At 40.6% G+C, this 19,252-nt stretch overlaps 1 protein-coding gene across 1 annotated transcript; it reads left to right on the plus strand.

Moving 5' to 3' along the window:
* Nucleotides 1-4,054: 4,054 nt before the first annotated feature.
* On the plus strand, nucleotides 4,055-18,368 carry KLHL31 (kelch like family member 31). The gene is made up of 3 exons (XM_059842732.1): nucleotides 4,055-4,234; nucleotides 6,654-7,857; nucleotides 9,603-18,368. The coding sequence occupies exons 2-3, from the start codon at nucleotides 6,686-6,688 to the stop codon at nucleotides 10,333-10,335; spliced, it is 1,905 nt and encodes a 634-aa protein (XP_059698715.1). The 5' UTR covers nucleotides 4,055-4,234; nucleotides 6,654-6,685; the 3' UTR covers nucleotides 10,336-18,368.
* Nucleotides 18,369-19,252: the final 884 nt, after the last annotated feature.

Consider the following 19,252-nt stretch of genomic DNA (forward strand, 5'->3'; position numbering starts at 1 on the left):
TGTTGGGCTAGCGAGGCCGAGCCGTGAAGCCGCGACTGGCTCCCGCAGGCAGCCCACGGCTGTCCTGACTGGGGCTGAAGGGGATATCCTTTTCATTAGGTCCTGCTATTTTTTTCTTCTTCTTTTTTTTTTTTCTTTTTTTCCGGCCTGAGCACTTCTGGGCCCCGCAACTTTGAGCAGGGCTCTCCCATGGATTACCTAGAAACCCTGCGACAAGGAATCAGTCTTTGCTCTGCCTGAACTGTGCATCTGAAGTGGGATCTCTGCCATGCAGCTTGCCGGGGCTGAGCATGTGCTTGTAAGAATCCCAAGATGAAGGAGTCCCTCCTAAAAAAATGTGTGTTTGCAGATTTCCCGTGTAGTTACTACAGACGTAATGAAAGCAGGTACACGGAACACCTTTCACTCCTTAAAGTGGCGTTTGAGGGAAGTGTTAAAAAAAAGTGCATCCAGTCTCAACTGCAACAGAATTTTAAGAAGGTAGAAGTCTGGTAATTGCACGTTAGGATTGCTGTTCTTGCAAAATAGATCTTATTACAGCTTGGCACACTTTATAGCAAATACATCAGTAGAGAAACTAAAATAACTGATAGGGCATTACAGTACGTAGAGCACTCTGGTTGGAAATGGAAAAAATAAATCCAGGTCCCTGATGCAGACCTGGATTTATTTTTCTCTCCAGTTACCATATTCATTTTTTTATTTTACAGAAATAATTAACTCATCTTCACAGAATATAGAGACTTGATCTACCCTACCTTAAAATAGGCCATTCACAACTAGTCACACTTAAGTTTCCTGGCCCAAATAGTATGACATTATTTGTACAAAGTGATATTTACACAGAAGAAATCTTCAGAAAAATTCAGCCCACACCAGCATTATGATTAAAGTCGTTATTGTGTAGGGAAGTTGAGGGTCAGATTGTCATACGAATTGTATGGAATTCCCCTGTGTTGTTTGAAAGCTTAATTATCAAACTACTGGATTCCCTGGGATGAGGAAGATCTTCTTGCTGCCCAGTTATTTTGAAAAATAATGATTTCAGGACAGTGAAGACAATATTTGAAATCTAAATAGAACAAGAAAAATATTTTTAGCCCAGACCTAACTGAAGCATTTTTGGTATTGCTTATCAGAACTGTCAAGAAGAAAGAATTCCAACTTTACTCAGTCCTTCAAAACTGCAGCCAGTGCTGATTATTACAAGGATTTGTTTGTTTAGCATTGATGCATGACTCGTCTTAGGAAGAAGTGGGCTTGACATACACACAAATATTGCTCCAAAAATTGCTCTGACACTACATGCTCAAGGGGTGTATTGTACCGTCAGCTCTGCTGAAGCCTTGCAAACTCTCTTCTGACCTTTAAGGACCTCCCTATGCCCTACTTCCAGTTCTTAGTGAGTTTTCAAGGAAAGATTGAAACCAGATAGAGGAATAGACTTTGTTTGAGCTCAGTAGAAGAGCCTGGTAGAATTTCAGGGGATGGATCAATGAGGCTTGACTGGCAAAACTAGGCAAGGAAGTAGGAGGAAATGATCAAGTCCAGGGAGGTCTGAGTGACCCACTGGGGCTGGGTGCTTTGCTGAACATGGTAACTTGGAGCTACCTCTCCAAGCCCTGTGCATTTGTTCCTAACAATGTTGTTTTTACATTAATTCAGCAGCTTAAACCCCCCCACATTTCTTTTCCATCTTTTTTAAAAAGACTGTAGTTCCCACTGATATTCAGTATGCTTTCACAGTTACCTCCTGTCTGCATAAGGAATTTCACCATTCCTAAAGGCATTACTGGTGTGATTACCCAATACATTGAGATTAGTGCTTTTGAAAATCCACCCACAGCCCGTGGGGATCCACTGGGGATGCAGAGATCCACCCACAGCCTGTGGGGGAGGTGCCTGTGCTGGAGTGGGTGGATGCCTGGAGGAGGCTGTGATCCAGTGGGAGAGCCAAATGGAGAGGGAGAGCCCTTGCTTCCAGGCTGGAGCAGCCTGTCCTTGGAGGACTGCACCCTGTGGAAGAGTGACCCGTGCCACAGCAGTTTTTGGAGGGCTGTGTGCCTATGGGAGGGACTCACATTGCAGCAGTTTTGGGAGGACTGCTGCTAATGAGAAGGGAACCATGGCAGAGAAGTTCATGGAGAACTGTCTCCCATGTGAAGCCACAGCCTCACAGGGGAAGGACTCCTTTCCCTGAGCAGCAGAAGAAAACCTCGGGTGATGAACTGACCAAAACCCCCACACCCTGTCTTCCTACACTGTCAGTGGGAAGGAGGGAGGGGCTGGGGTGGGAAGAGTGTTTTAAGGGCTTATTTTACTTCTCATTATCCTTCTCTGATTTTGTTAGTAATAAATTCACTTTGCAACTTAATTTGAGCGTGGTTTGCCCTTGAAATATTTCTCCCAGTCCTTATCTCACTCATGAAACCTTCGTTATTTTTGTCTCCTCTGCCCAGCCATAGCCGGGGAGGATGAGTGGGTGCTTGTGTCAAACCACAACAACATAGTGGATGGAGACTCCCTTTTTACAGGAAATCACAGGGAAAAGGTGAAGGGGGATGGCTAAAAATTACTCCTGAGGAGATTATGATTTGACACAAGAGGAAAAATTTTCACAATGCGAATATGATCTCCCGGGGGAACTAAGTGCTGGATTCCCCATGGTTGGACACTTGTAAGATTTGTAAGATGGTTCTGGGCCATGTGGTCAAGACAATGCTTTTGTCAAGAATGTTGGAACCAGGTAATCCTTGGTATTCCTTCCAACCTGATATTCCACAATTCTATGAAAATGAGGCTTTGTCCTTAGTTGTTTGTAGCTGTGGCCCTATTTTTCAAAAGGAAAACTGGTTACCTTGTTGCTGTTAGGAGGGCTGAGCCTTATGTCCCTCCTATCCACTCTCATTTCACACATTTGACTGACTCTAATTTCGTATTCTGTTTTTTCATTCTTACCTTGTGATGTAGCTCCACCCACACAGTGATGCCCTTTTGTTCAAAATGACAAATGTTACTTTGCAGCGCTGTTTGTAAAAGCCCATCTGAGCCTGAAGGCAGCCATATAAATCTGTATGATTAAGCATTATACAAAGCACAGCCAACAGAAAATCCTCCTATTCTCAGACTTCCACTTCCCCCAGTACTCTTCCCCTCCCATGCAGACACGTGCACTCTTTTTATCTCTCCCATGGGATGAAATTCTCCTGGGATGTGGAGGTTTGGCTTTATATTATTCCTGAGGTTGCCTGGAAAGGATGTGGAGATAAATTATACCAGTGTATGGTATAAGCCTCAAGTCAGGATACACGCATGAGAGACAGAAGATCAAAGTTCACATCTCTGAAAATATATCAGGATGTGAGACATAATCTTTGAAAGCTGAGGCAGGTCTTCATGGAAGCAGTGACCTAACTCCACAAAACAGAACATGACTGAATCCCCATCAGCTGGTCTCCTTTCCTCTGCCTGGATTTAAGCATGGAAAATCTAAGAAAGTGTAAAGTGCCAGAATTTCCATGGTGTTTTCTGTGGGTTATTTTAAGTCATAGAATAATAATAATCGTAGAATGGGTTTTGATGGGACCTTCAAAGACCATGTAGTTCCAACCGCCCCGCCATGGGACATCTTCTGCTAGACTAAAGTTTTGTCCAACCTGGCCTTGAACACTTCTCCAGAAATGGGGCATCCACAGCTTCTCTGCACATCCCGTTCCAGTGCCTCACCACCCTCATCATACAGTGTCTTCCTTATGTCCAGTCTAAACCTGTGCCCTTCCCTAATCATAGGGCTTTTACCCAGGCTCCCAGCTGGGAGCTGGAAAACCCAGTGGTTCACCCTATTTTTACCTGAGGCAGTTATTACCTGCTGTAGTTATCTTCACCTTCCCCTCCCTTTCCTCCCGTGTACCTGTGCATTTGCAGAATCCAGGCTTGTCCTCCTGATTTCCAGTGGCCAGGCAGCCCAGGGAAGCTGAGCTCCTGTGGCTGGGCAGAGGCAGGGAGCAAGGCATGGAGAGGAGGGGTCATTTTAAAGAGCACCCGAGCACAGGCTCCGGTCTCTCTTGCTCACTGTGACAGCAAAGTGCCTCACTGGAAAGAAGTGAGCTGGGACTTAAGTGGCCTCTGATCTTTCTCACTCTTTTTTCCCCACAATTCCTCTCTTTCTGTGTTTGCATTTTCCACGGAAGAGGCATTTTCACGGACAATTCTGGGACAGATCTTTCTGAGGAGGGTAAGAAGTTTTTAACTTCTCACTTTGATAGTTTTAACTCCTCACTTTGATAGTTTTTAGAGGGTGGCATTTTAAAGCAGGGGGGAGGCTGGTTGGTATAATGCATTGTTTTGAGATCCCAAGTGTCCTCTGGCATGACTGGTACTTAAGCTAAAATAAAGTACATGAAAGCAAACAATCATAGAAAACCAAATCGCTCAGGGTTTTCAAAGTTCAGTAACTTGGTTTTATTATAGGATTGTTTGATTTGTTTCAGTAGGTTTGTATGTCCCATCACTTACACTAGCTTATACACTATGCTAGCTTGTGAAATTTCTGCTGATGAAAAAGCATTTCTCAGGAAAAAACTTTGGATAGTGAACATTTTTGAACGGAGAGCTTAAAATGTTGTATTTAAATGAGCTCTGCAAAGAGGCAATAAACATGTAGCAAAATAAACATGTAAACATTAAGTGCTACATGTATTAAAAATTTTAAGTTAGAAGTCTCTAAAAATACTTAGAACAACAGATAAGGCTGCCGAAAGAATATGCCCTTGCCAATTTTAAAATTGTGACTATTAATCTGCAAAGCTATAACTATGTGTGTAACATACAAACTTATCCAAGAGTTTTGTTTTGCTTCTTTTTAATGCCAACAAATATATGCGACACTTGCAACATCATGGAATTTTTGCAGCGAAAGTTGTGTTAAACAGCCAAGTATACTAAAACACAAGCTATACCTTCAACTGAACCTGTCTTAAAATGGCAAGCTGCTGGGAGGTTGCTATTCTGGGAGGTGACTCTGATAGGTCTCAACAGATGCAGCCCTGGAATGCAGCCAGAGCGGGGGAGCCGGGCAGCAGCTGACCCCAGCACTGGCACACTGGCATATCAGGGATCACAGCTCACGTCAGCACAGGCTGACACTGACACTCTGGGCACACATGGCCCTCTCCCTCGCCTGCTCTGCACATGGCCGTCACCCAGCAGCAGCAGCAAAAAACTGCTGGTGCTCACAGGCAGCAACCATTCCTTTCTATAATTAAATTACCATTTCGTTACATGCTCTGTGCTTAAGGAAGAAATGATGTGCTGAGATTCTAGATTGAAATGTTACTGAAGTTTTTTGATTTAATTATCTTCAATAAACCAGTAATTTGGTTTATCATTAATTAACATTTTTTCACGTTCGAGTTTTTATGACTGCAAGGATCACAAAGAAAATTAGCATGTGTAAATTGTTTTAAAACCAGTGGATATACTGGAGATAAATGCTATGTTTGAATCTATTTGAATGATCTCCACAATTCTGTTTAAATTGTGTTATTGAAGATCAGTGCTTTCCTTCAAGTATATTTGCACATACATATATTTGTTCAAAGTAACTCCTTTGTCTCACATCACATCTGACAAAAAAGTGGCTCTTTATTTCATTGAGAGCTTGCCTAGAGCTGAAATATATAATTTAAATATGTGTTCTAACATAACTGTGGGACTGATTCTTACCTTCCCATATGCAGAACTTGTTTAAAATAACACATCCTGATAGAGTTTTTGTGACATTTTTTCAAATAGAAGTTAGACATCTTCTCCCTAAATCTCCACAAAATCCTAAAAGTGGGATTATAGATTTCAAATTACTGATACTGAAAAGTGATCAAAGTATGCTATGAGCAGAAAATATTTGCACATATGACACAGGAAATAGAACGCTATCAGTCTACAAAACCAAAAGTTAAAAAAACCTGGAAGCAGTTTCGAGCAGGACCTAAATCTAAAATCAATAGGACATCATATTAAAATCCTCTTTCTCTTTATGTCTCATCTGGCTTTTGTTTTTTTGAGAATTTTTCCCAGTCTTAATATTTCCTGCTCAAGTTCTGAACTCACCTGTAAGTCTGTAGCTCTGGAGTAAGGATGAACAAAGTTGGGGGCCCATATCTTTCCTATGCTTCAGGCTAATGAATTCAGGTCTAGAACCTGTCTGATTTAAATAAATATATAAATTTGTTATATAAAGTTAAATTCTAAATAAATATATAACTTCATTATATAATGTTAAACTCTCTAAATGGGTTTGCCAGAGTGTAGAATTTGGCAAACCCATTTAGAGAATGGATTTGCCATTCTCTAATGGCAAACTCTGGCAAACCCATTTAGAGAATTTAACTCTCTGAATGTGGTGATAATAGGTTAATTTATGATCTTGTTATTTAAAACAAAAAGGAATTACTGAATTACTTGTAGGTATGTTCTTCACTATTGGACTATCGATTGTTATTAATAAGCAGCCATGCTGCAGCCCAGAACTTACGAAGACAGATAATCCTGTGTCTTTGGTTTTGTGGCATTATACATATTGACAAGGGTTAGATTTGTTGCATAATCACTTAGCTATTAAATTTCACAACTGTGGTGTTTAATTTTATTTTTAGCAAGTGCTTGGCTGTAATATTTCATTGCAGTCATGGCCCCTAAGAAGAAGAATGTGAAAAAGAACAAAGCAGATATCAACGAAACAACTATCATTGTGGAAGATGGCCCCCTCAGTAAACTAAATGGCTTGAATGGACTCTTGGAAGGAGGAAATGGTTTCAGCTGCATCTCATCTGAGGTTTCCGACCCATCATACTGTCCAAACCTCTTGGAAGGTCTAAGCAAAATGAGACAAGAAAATTTCCTTTGTGACTTGACTATCAGCACCAAAACCAAATCATTCAGTGTTCATAAGGTAGTGATGGCTTCAAGCAGTGAATACTTTCACAACATCTTAAAGAAAGATCCATCCACTCAAAGAGTGGACCTCAATGATGTGTCCCCAGTGGGTCTAGCTACTGTTATCACCTATGCTTACACTGGAAAACTTACTCTCTCACTTTACACAATAGGTAGTATTATTTCCACAGCAATTTATCTACAGATTCACACCCTTACAAAGATGTGCTGTGATTTTCTAGTGCAAGAAATCAGTGTTGAGAACTGTATGTATATTGCCAATATTGCAGAAACATACGGACTAAAAACAACCAAGGAAGCAGCGCACAAATTTATTAAAGACAACTTCATTGAATTTTCAGAAACTGATCAGTTCCTAAAACTTACTTTTGATCAGATTAATGAACTTCTTGCAGATGATGACTTACAGTTGCCTTCTGAAATTGTTGCATTCCAGATTGCAATAAAATGGCTGGAATTTGACCAAAAAAGAGTAAAGTTTGCTGCCAGCCTCTTAAGTAACATCCGTTTTGGTACCATCTCAGCCCAAGACCTTGTCAATTATGTTCAAACTGTGCCAAGAATGATGCAAGATGCAGACTGCCATAAGCTCCTAGTGGATGCCATGAACTATCACTTGCTTCCCTATCACCAGAATACACTTCAGTCCAGAAGAACAAGGATCCGTGGAGGTTTCAGAGTCTTAGTTACTGTTGGGGGACGCCCTGCTTTAACAGAAAAGTCTCTTAGCAGAGACATCTTATACAGAGATCCTGAAAACGGATGGAAGAAGTTGAGTGAAATGCCTGCTAAAAGTTTTAATCAGTGTGTCACAGTGATGGATGGATTCCTCTATGTGGCTGGTGGGGAAGATCAGAATGATGCCAGGAACCAAGCCAAGCATGCAGTCAGCAATTTCTGCAGGTAACTGCTATTTCTTTAAAAGGGATGTAGGTATCTATTCCACAGAAGGCAGGTAGATAGACTAAGATGGCTTGAACATGAACCACTTGGATGAAGAGAAAGGGGACAATGTAGGGGAGATATAGATGCTATTCTATATTAAACTTTGAATGAACAGAAATACACAACTGAAGTTATGCAAAAAATTTCACCATGGCTACACATGCACTCTGAAAAGTGAAGGAAATATATAGAAAGTCATGGGGTGATCTAAGAAGATTTCTCAAATTTTCGAAAGCTTTTGATGCCTCACAGAAAATTTGGAAAAACACCTTTTAGATATTATAGCTTTCACTTTCTATTCACCATTCATCATATTTTCAACAGCTTTTGTATTGAACTTCATATCCTCTTTTTTTAAATTATTATTATTATAATCAGGAGTTTTAAAACAATGGTACCATTGCTTGAAGATTGTCTTTTATAGTGTACCCCGAATAATACCTTGCTTCTAAAATTTTGCAGTTCCTATCTCTAGTCCTCCAAGACTGCACTGGTGGTAGCAAGGTCAGAAGAGTGCATACACTAACATGCAATGTCACATGGGCAGTAGTAGTTTTTAAATAGTTCAGCCTAAAGGCTGGCAGTGCACAGTAGCTTGAAGCAAAGGCTGGGGGTGGGAAAACTTTTATTTGCCTTTTATCTACTAACAGACTATGGACATGCCATGGCATTACACAGCCACAGTCCTACCAGTGCTTCCTTTTCTGCTCCCAGAAGGAACAATCTGCTTCTCCTGAGGACACCAACCAGTACACAAAGTTAATGAATGAGGAACATTCTCTAAATCAATTTTATTGTGTAATCTACTTTGTCAGAAAAATATCTGCTCTCTTGACCTTCTGCCCTTAAGCTATGCCTCACATTGTCACAAGGAGTTGTGTCCTCAGTGTAGACCTTGGTTGCAGGGAGGAGGTGGGGGAATCCTCGTTGTGCCCTTAACCTTGAGCATGTCAAGTCACATCAGTATGTCTGTGGACTTGCAGATGACAATGCTGAATGCTGAATGATAATTAGTATTTACTTTCTCATAGTCTTTTTCTCATGTGGTTCTCTGGTCTGCTTAGCATGCAACAGAAGTGTGTGGGTCCACTAATGTACCTCACGTAGCATCTTCAGGAGTCATAATTTGCCATTTCCTATTTCAAAGTTGGTCATTTAAATGTCAAGGACAAAGAATGTTATTTCAGACAGCAATGGTGTTAGAAAGCACAGATGCTCTTTCTACATAAAACTTACTCCATGGGACTCACGAGGAAAGCATACTCACCATTTAGAAAGCACTAAGAGGATACAAGTATAAATCACAACCAAAAGTTTTTAAAAACACTCTGAGTAAATTTAGACATTTTTGCTGTGGGTGTAAATTGCAAAAGAACTTCTAAAATTTCTATTGTATCTTGAAATTATCTCTTCCCGGTATTCTAATGAGATTATTGTGCAAAATCAAATTACAGAAGAATCAGATTTCCTTCTTTAAAATAATACCAGGTTTGAATTATGCAAAAATATTTTTTCTCCAATCAAAAGCTAAATATATTTTGAAATTTAATCAGGAATACCAGTTTCATTACGCTAACCTTTAATAGGCTAAATAACTAACTAAAATTCTAGCAACTTTGCTCTTGCAGCAGTGGCATAAGAGTCCTGTATAATTTAGCAGAGCAGTAAGTAAGGCTGCTACCTTCTTTTTTGAATCCTTTCAGATATGACCCTCGTTTCAATAGCTGGATTCACTTGGCGAGCATGAATCAGCGGCGCACCCACTTCAGCCTGAACGTGTTCAATGGCCTCCTCTTCGCAGTGGGAGGCCGCAACTCCGAGGGCTGCCTCTCCTCTGTCGAGTGCTACGTGCCTGCAACTAATCAGTGGCAGATGAAGGCCCCGCTGGAGGTGCCCCGGTGCTGCCATGCCAGTGCGGTGGTGGATGGCCAGATCCTGGTCACGGGAGGTTACATCAATAACGCTTACTCTCGCTCGGTGTGCATGTACGACCCCAGCAAAGATAGCTGGCAGGACAAGGCCAGCCTCAGCACCCCGAGGGGCTGGCACTGCGCAGTGTCCCTTCTGGAGAGGGTCTACGTCATGGGTGGGTCTCAGCTGGGGGGGCGAGCAGAAAGGGTCGATGTTCTCCCTGTGGAGCGTTACAGCCCGTACACGGGCCAGTGGAATTACGTGGCGCCACTTCAAACCGGAGTTAGCACGGCTGGCGCCTCCACCCTCAACGGGAAAATTTACTTAGTGGGTGGCTGGAATGAAATAGAGAAAAAGTACAAGAAATGCATTCAGTGCTATAACCCAGATCTCAATGAATGGACAGAGGAAGATGAGCTGCCTGAGGCCACTGTGGGCGTATCTTGTTGTACTATATCCATGCCCAACACCAAGACGAGGGAGTCCAGGGCCAGCTCAGTCTCTTCCGTCCCAGTCAGTATCTAAAGAGAGGTTTAACCAACACTAAGTAAAAATGTTTACCAGCACGGCAATATAATTAACCCTTTAAGTAGAATTTTTTGTGCTTATATAGAAAAAAAATCATTGGCTTTGCAAATGTGCTTTATAACAGTGCAAACTGGCCAGTTTTCATGAACTTTAGTACAGGTGGCATGAAACAGCACATTAGGGATAAGATCAATTTTCTTAGCAGGAAAAGAGAGTTAACCCATAACCAGAGAATTTCATTCTCTTCCTGACTTTGCCACTGACTTACTATACTGTCTATGGCAAATCATTTAATTTCTTTATGCCATGGTTTCCTTACCTGTAAAATTGAGGTAAACTTGCTTCAGAAGATTGTTATGAGGCTTTTTAATACTAATTTTTAAACACTTTCAGAATCCAAAATGAAAGTCAAATATGACTAGTAATAAATCTCAGTATATATCAGAAATGTGCCATGTCATCATAGCATTGATCAGCTTTGTTTTTTTCTAAGCATTTTCTATTTTCACAAACAGAAGGGAAAAAAAGGCAAACCAAAAATACCACACATAGCATGTGCATACCTTTCTTTTTGGCGCAGTGGTATTCACACAAACTTCTCAAAGCATTTTCTCCTTCAGAAGGTAGAAAGAGTTCCTCATCTTCTGCCATGAAACCCTTTAATTCCTGTATCAAATGCTGTGACATGGCTTTCAAGATCTGAATCCACAAAATACTTTAGCTCCCATAAGCACTATGGGCCAGCCCCAAGAGACCACTTTGGGTGCCAGATGGCTCTCCTGACCTCTGTGTACACCAGGCAGCATCACCTCATCCTCCTCCTCATGCCAGGGAGACACCTCTCTCATTCCAGGTGGAAAAACCTGGAAGCTGAGTTCATGCCAGGAGACACCAAGGGCTAATGGCATCTGAACATGGGGAAGATGCACAGAGCAAACTCCCTTATATTACTACAGCAAATAACCAGTGGAATGAGGGACAAAGATGGAATAAAGACTTGAGGATCAGCCCTTTAGAATTTGTGTGGAAAACAAGAAATCCAGGGAAAACTCCCTTAGTAGAAATAAAGAGATACCTTAACACCTTTCTTGCTAAATGTAGGCACAACACCCAAAGTAACCTTCTCCTGGGCATACCATAATGCATCTCCTTCTGAGGCCTTCATTAGAGCCCTGTTTATGGTCATTTCATTCATATTATTCCAAAGGCTAGACTAACGCTCTTTGTGTTGAAGTTTTCCCTGGAGTCTTCACTCAACTTAGTTTGCCTCCAAGAACTTTCTTCCTGATTTCAGCATGAGGTGAGGGAATTAAGCATGAAACCTAATCCTATTCCCATAGCCAAAGAGATATGCAGCCCATCGTGTCCTGTGAAGATTTGATATCAAAGGACTGCTGTCAGCACAAAATGTCTACATCAGCATGAAATGTCTACATCCTTCTTTTGGGGAGGAAAGAGGGAATACAAGGAATTAAAATGATTTATTGTAACCAGAAGGGCACTCACCTTAACCTACTCACGGAGGCTTCACATTCAGTTTCCTCAGATTATCATTGACACCTCCAGGCTTCAGTGCCAATGAGAAGCCATGCTCTTAGCAACGCTTATAAGGCAGACAAATTTTTATCTCATTTGTAAAAAGGGAACACTATAAAATTGTCTGTCAGTGCAGATGTTGTAGAGACAAGCATTTTCAGAACCCAAGCTCTTTGTAGCTTTGTTAAAGCTGCCTATTGAGGATCAGCATGAGCGTGACATGGTATTAGAGATGAAGTCATTCACTCTGTCGGTTGGGATTTATCTCCATGGTACTCGGTCCAGTTTTCCACTTCTAATTTCATTTTTGCATCCTGACTACACAATCTTAAGTTTCATATTATATTTTTGAGTGCTGCATATTATTAGAATATACTGCCAGCAATGACTTGTGGTCAGAGTGGCACTGTCATATAATTTTGACTCATTTAATTGGCATGTAGTTGTTCTCTACTCTATGTAATTCAAATAATAGCAAATGTGGAACAGTGTAACAGAGTACTCTTACTTTAAGTATGAAAATTCTGTTCTTGCCCATTCCAGACACCAAAAGCTTTTACTGAAAGAGAGAAAATATTTCTCTTTTCCCAAGTCATAACCACATGTTCCATATGAATGCATTTAGGAAGTTCTTTAGAAATAACCATCTATTCCAATATTTTTTGTCATTTTTTTAATCCATCCAGTCCAATGAAGACACCTGTATGAATTCAATTATAACTGTATTCATGGTGTAGTTACTTTGTATTTATAACATATCCATGAGGTTGTATTTATGAATTTAAAAAACAACTATTATGGATTCAAACAGATATTGGATGGAATTGCCATATGCAAGTGTCTCTTTTTCCCTTTAAGAATTCAGTTCCAAAATGCCATGAATAGTCAGACATGGCTGCATGCTTTCCTGTTTATGAGCTAGCACTTCATGTACATCAACAACCATCTTGTTTTTGAGTAGTAAATTATTTATGAATGATGGGCTAAGTGCAATGAAACTTCTCTCTTACTACTTAAAGGGTTAAAAATTTTGGGGGCCAAATCCTTTTCATCTTACTCACAAAAAAGGTTCCATTGACTTCAGTGGACTGCTGAATAAGATGTACAGGATTTTGAACTCTTGGCCAAATTCTGGCAGAACAGTAGATGAAAGTGTCATACCCAGAAGGAAGACTGCCGCTCTGCCTCCAGTGCCCTTGGCCATGACAGATCCCTGAAGACATGTCTTAGGACAGGAGCCAAATACCACTGGCCATGTGTTCCTTCTGTAGCACAAATTAGGTACATACTTCAGGCCAAATATCTTAGGTAGATTAACAAACTGTGTTGTTACCAATATAACACTACAGGTTGGCTTTACATTATTTTCTCTAAACATCTGTTTAGGCTTCAACTGCACATTGAGCCAGGATTTGGCCCTTAATATGTGACACTATTAGCTGGACTTAATATTGTGTTGAATCATGCTATGTACTGAGCTATTTGTGACATTTTATGTATGACCTTCTTTTGTTAGAACTGTGAAAATTACTTGTATATTCTGTTTTATGGGATGGTGTTCTTTCATTGTCTGGTACCATATATTCGATCTCTACATGTTTAATAATGACATCTCAATTGAACTTGAAATAGTGCGTACACCAAAAAGAAGTTATAAAGTGCAAGGAAGTACCTTATGTGGTAATATTAAGTAGAGCAGAGGACTTCCAACTGTATGAAATGCAGACAGTTAAAGCACTACAGGGATCTTCTTTAATGCTATATTAGTAGTAAGAAAAGAAAACCCAAATGAAACAAATTAATGTAAGCTGTTATCCTCAAAATTCTGTATAAAACGCCCATGCATTTTATACTTCAAATAGCTGTGCTTCAAATTCAGATCTGAAAAAGAGCCTTTCTTCAGTCTGTGAGAGAAGCAGTTTGCAAGGGTTTGTTTTCTTGTTTATTCCTGACTGTTTAGTTGTATGGGAGAGTGTGTTAGAGATTGTGAGGGAGGAACTTACTGTTGGAAAGTTGTGTCTGAAAGGAAGATGTTGTGTTTAGTTCTTAATCAAGGTGAGATCACAATCATTTAATCTCTTCTTGAAGTTAACCTGCAAGATAGCCTGTGGATCAGTCAAGAGTCCAGTAAACTTGAATCCTTCAAAGAGGGAAGCAGGCAAAATTAGCATCAACCAAGCTCAAAGAGGTATTAAAAAGTGCTTTGTGTTGAGAATTTTAAATGGCAGTTCTTGCAGGAAAAAAGGATGCAATGAATGAAATGACTGAGTAAGAACATTTATATTATCCTGAAACCTAGAGTAGTTTATCTCACAGCTCTAACTCTTACTAAATCATACTGGGTTTAGGAGCAGTTTTTCCTTAGCAGCTGGGCTTGGTAATTCTAGTTGCAAACCCAGCAGTCACACAAATAGTTGTATCAGCATGCATACCTTCTTGCATTCAGTGGGACCTCTGCTAAAGAAGTTACTCTCGAGGATTTATATTTGGAAAAATAAAAGAACTAAATCCATGAGCAGGCAAACATCAATGTCTAATTAAAGCCAACATGAGGATGTTAGATTGATCCTCAACATCACCATTCACTTACCGTACCAGCACATGCCATTTTTTGAGACTCAATCACCCTGTAAGGATAATATTTCCTTGGAATGGCTGCTCAATGAAAATCCTACATATACTCCAAATGTTTTTGTGTGCAACACACAGGATGAGAGGTGCTCAGTCCATGGAAAATCCAAAAGGGAGCCACTTAGAGCCATAAGGAAACTAAGATTTTGTTCCCAGTCCTCAAGGATGTGAACAGTACATAAAAGCTCAACTGTGAATCTATAAAAATCTCATTGCTGGTGGCCACAATAAAGAAAAGGAAACATTCTGAAATGCCTGCTGGATAAAAAAAGGTGAAATATCACAGAATATTCTGAGTTGGAAGGGACCCATAAGGATCACAGAGTCCAACTTTTGAGTGAATGGCCTGTATGGGGATCAAACCCACAACCTTGTCAAGAAATGAGTGGCTGGTGCTTGTTTGCAAGTGTAACCTTGCACAGAGCTCTGTTCCCAGAAGTTCCCTGAAGAATAAAGGAAAATGCATGCAATTCTACGCAGCTGGTGTGAGAGATTTGGTCAATACCAGATAAGTTTTGCCATGCAAAAGACATACTTGTCTCAATTAAAATTTTCAATAACAATATAGGCAATTAATAAACTTATGAGGAATAGGCAATTTCTGTTGGTAAGAATGGGAACACACACATTTAGATACACTGTGAAAGGAAGATGTTGTTACTCTAATTGCAGTCTTATCAGTTCCTTTATTGACAAGAAAAGTTAAAAATATAACTTATTTGTATAAAGCATTTTCCTGGCTTATAACTGTTAGATTGCTTCTACAGAAGGGTTTTCTAAGTGTAGACTTTAAAGATGGACTATGATAACACAAGGGAACATAATACAACAGAAAAAAATCTGTAAGTGTAATGTGAGAATGTTACTACTTAAAAACTAAAATTTGTAGTGCAGCAAGTTGTCATTAAGAGGAAAACAGCATGTTGGTATTTTTCATTGTGTGCTTTAAATAAAACTGTTGACACATGGCACAAACAAATTATTGTAAAATAGGTTGGAAACTGCGAGACTGCCTTTCTGACAAATGCCTGGTTGCAGTTGAAATATGCTTTGTTTTCTGAGCCCTGGGCTGATCCTTGCTTTCATATCAGCCAACTGGAATGTTTGTTACACCCAGGCTATCAAACCACCTTCACAATAAGCTGCACAATGTGACACTGGAGCCACTTTTATTTTTTCCATTTTATAACAAAGACAACAACTTGCTTTTTTACAATTAACTTCACAGTCTTTTGTTGTAATCAAAATGCCTAAAAAGAAGTGATGATAAATCAGATGTCTGACTAGCAACTGAATAGGTTTTCATTTGGATTGTCTGGCTAACAGTACCAAAAATAAAAACATCTAAATTTCAAGGAAAAAAAAATTGTCCAAATTCTGAAGAGCAGTTAAGTTGTGCCACAGATGAGAGGGTTTGAGATGTCAAGAATTGTTCCCTGTGTTGTAACACCAAGGACTTGGTTCAAAGTGTGATTCTCTAGGTCACAACCTGAAGGGTTACCTGGCCTGTGGCTGTGCAGAGGTCATGACTGTGGGTTCCTAAGATTCCATAATACTAAAGGACACAGAGGCTTTATCCTCTAAAATTTTCTACTTTGTTACAGATGACCACAAAGATCACTGCTAGCAAGTATACCAATAGTTATTACAGCCAATATGAAGATTAATAGAGTGAATATGAATGAGTATGAATGAATATGAATGAATATGAATGAATATGAATGATTATCAATGTCAAGCTATTACAATTATTATCAGCAATCAATAATATCAGTCAATAGTATGGTGTCAATCAACACTAGCATCAAACAGCATGGTAGCACAGCCAGTGACAGCAACAGCCAAGGAGGTGTGTACTACTATAATTACTGGAGCTTGCCACTGAAACAAAATGATCAACAATAATATAACAGCAAATATGCTTAATATATATAATATTTATATTCAGCAAATTAGCCAGACTTAAGAAGAAGCCAAACCAGCCCAAAAGGGAGCAACAAACTGATCCTGGAGGGGACACCCAACCATCCCCAAAAGAGTGGAAGAAAGACCCAAGCAGTAACTCAACAGACAGAGTTTCCCTTCTAAACAGATCCCTGATACAGAGTGTGGAGTCAGCCAGCATTCCCACTGAGTCCAAGAGAATGGACAGTTCACATGGGATTCAGCTGGGAGTTCTCAGAGGGAGACAACTTTAGTCTGTTTTATAACAGAGAGACATTAAGTGTGTGTAGGAGATTCTGCTTTGAGAATCTAATACATGATGTTAATTTCCATTTTTCACCTATAACAGACAATAGATGATTCTGTTTTCTGATTTTTTTACATCAATTTTATATCTCTATGTTTTTTTCCATTTTCTCAGACAGTAAATTGTCATTACAGTCTCTTGGGTTTGCACTTATTCCTGGTACTTTGGGATGTCTCTGGTTTCTAGATCCTTGGCTGCACTTTTCTCCTCAGCCTCACAATCCCAGGCTGCCAGACCTTTCTCGCTCATGATTTTCAACCAACAAATTTTTCTGTACAGCAATTTTCCTCTTCTAACCAGGTTGCTCACAGCTGGGAGAGCCAAGGCTGCTAGGTGAGCCTGCTGGCTGGGCTCCTTAGGGCGCCTGGAAAGCCACTGCATGCCTGTGGGTGTGCTTACCTGCACATCAAGGCAGGACCCAGTTGTTTAAATATCCCTTGTGCAGATGCCCCAGGTGCTGCAGAGCATTTCAAATGGCACTGGGTATCCAGCTATGGCCACTAAGTCAAGCCTGGAGAAGGGGATTTATTTGCCCCTCTGCTCTCCACACTGCAGTCCAGAGTGAATGGCTGACCTGTGTGTATGCTGATACGTCCACTAGTCCTAGCTGCCTTGGAAAATGATGAGGATTTTGAGGAAACAAAAGGGATGATTTTGGTTCAAAATTCAAGGATGGTTTTGAAGAGTCAAGCCATGAGTCTGTATCATAAAAACTGCTAGAATTAGACTAAATTAGACTATGATATAAAAGCAAAAATATTTTAAGCAAGTCTTGACAAATGCATTATTTGCCAGCATTGCTAAAGTAAACATGGATTAAAGTAGAAACTATCTGGATCCTTTATTTCTTCTATTTGCCTTGTTACTTAAGGCCTTGAGAAAACTTATTTTTCTGTATTGTACTCATATTTTAGCGCTTATTATGTCATCTTTTCCCTTCAAAAACATTAAATAATATGAGTGAAACATTTACTTAGCAAAAGCTGGTTTTCTGTAAATTATCCATAATTTAGCACTAGGTCTTGCATAGATTTATATTATCCATTATAGCAACTTAAACCCAGTATGTAGAGGCCTATATATTGGTATGCTGCTTGTTTTCATGGAATGCTTATAAGATAAATGCTACACAATCCTATGGCACCGTATTCTTTTTTCATTTGAAGGACACCATGTATTTTATAAGTAAAATTCTTAAGTAGCACAAGAAATCCCACCTGAATATGAGGAAGAACTTAACTGTGCAGGTGACTGCGTACTGGAACAGGTTGCCCAGAGAAAGCCACTGCATTCTTGATTATCCCTCACTCAAAAATCATCTGGACACAATCATGTGCCAGGTAGTCTAGGATGAGCCTGCTTAGGCAGGATGCTGGACCAGATGACCCTCTGTGGTCCCTTTCAACCTGACCCATCCTGTGGCCCTCTGATTCTATAGTGATGTGAGAATAGCTGAGTTGGGTCAGAATTCTGCTGAATTTAATTAGAAACAGCCAAATCAAAGAGACTGCTTTTGTTTTGTGTTATTTGTGTATGGGATTATCCTGAGTCAAACAGTAAATTTATTGAAGTTACTTCTCTAAAGGAAGATAATAAATTCAGATTAAAGATCTTTCAGTCTGCAACTTGTGTTCTTTTCAATGAAAGCAGCCACAGAACAAATCATAAATTTCTCCTTCTGTGTTGGGTAATGACGCATTTTAACTACGGTGCAAATGGTTATGCAGGGAATATCTTTGATAAAGCCACTCTCCAAATTGTTACTCAGATAACCAGGAACACCATGTTGCTTTACTGAACGTGGCAAAGCTTGTCTTTCTCAGCCTGGCTTAACGTCAGCTGGGCGCTTCTATTTCTTGCCTTTAGTCAAGGGCACAAGGCTTGCCCAGTTAATTTAGTTTCAATCCTCAATTCGGCAGCTGATGCTCACGCATCCCGAAGGATCATCACTCTGCAGGGGATCTCTCCTGAATTGTTCCGGGAAGGAGACACTGGAGGGCACCAGAGGCCGGGGATGGCGCCGGGCTCCCCGCGGGCTCCCAGCGGGGACAGCTGGGGACGGGCCCTGCGGCAGAGCCGGAGCGGACGCGTCCCTGCCGGCGCGGGCTCCCAGCGGCCGTGCTGCGGCCGCGGGGACAAGGGTGTCCCACGGGGAAGCTGGCGGCAGGACCGGGGGAAGGCGGAGGGAAAGCCAGCGAGTGCTTACTTCAGCCAGCACTGCTGGCGGCTCCGGGAACGCGGGAGAAAGAGGGGAAGAACATTCAAGTCAAGAGTTACTGCGTCATGTAAAAATGTGTATTTTAGCTGTGGTCTGCCCACTGGCCCTTCTTTCATGTCCATCTATTGTCCGTAAACATCCTGGGAGTAAAGATTCCTACCTCTGGACGATCCCAGCAGGCTGGTGCCGTGATCCTAAAAAAGCAGAGTGCAATTCAACAAGGATGAGGTGAAAAAATTCCCATTTGCTAAAATCAAAGTGCACAACGGGGCATAAGG

This window comes from Haemorhous mexicanus, chromosome 3, assembly GCF_027477595.1.
Source record: "Haemorhous mexicanus isolate bHaeMex1 chromosome 3, bHaeMex1.pri, whole genome shotgun sequence".
In the NCBI taxonomy this organism is placed as follows: Eukaryota; Metazoa; Chordata; class Aves; order Passeriformes; family Fringillidae; genus Haemorhous; species Haemorhous mexicanus.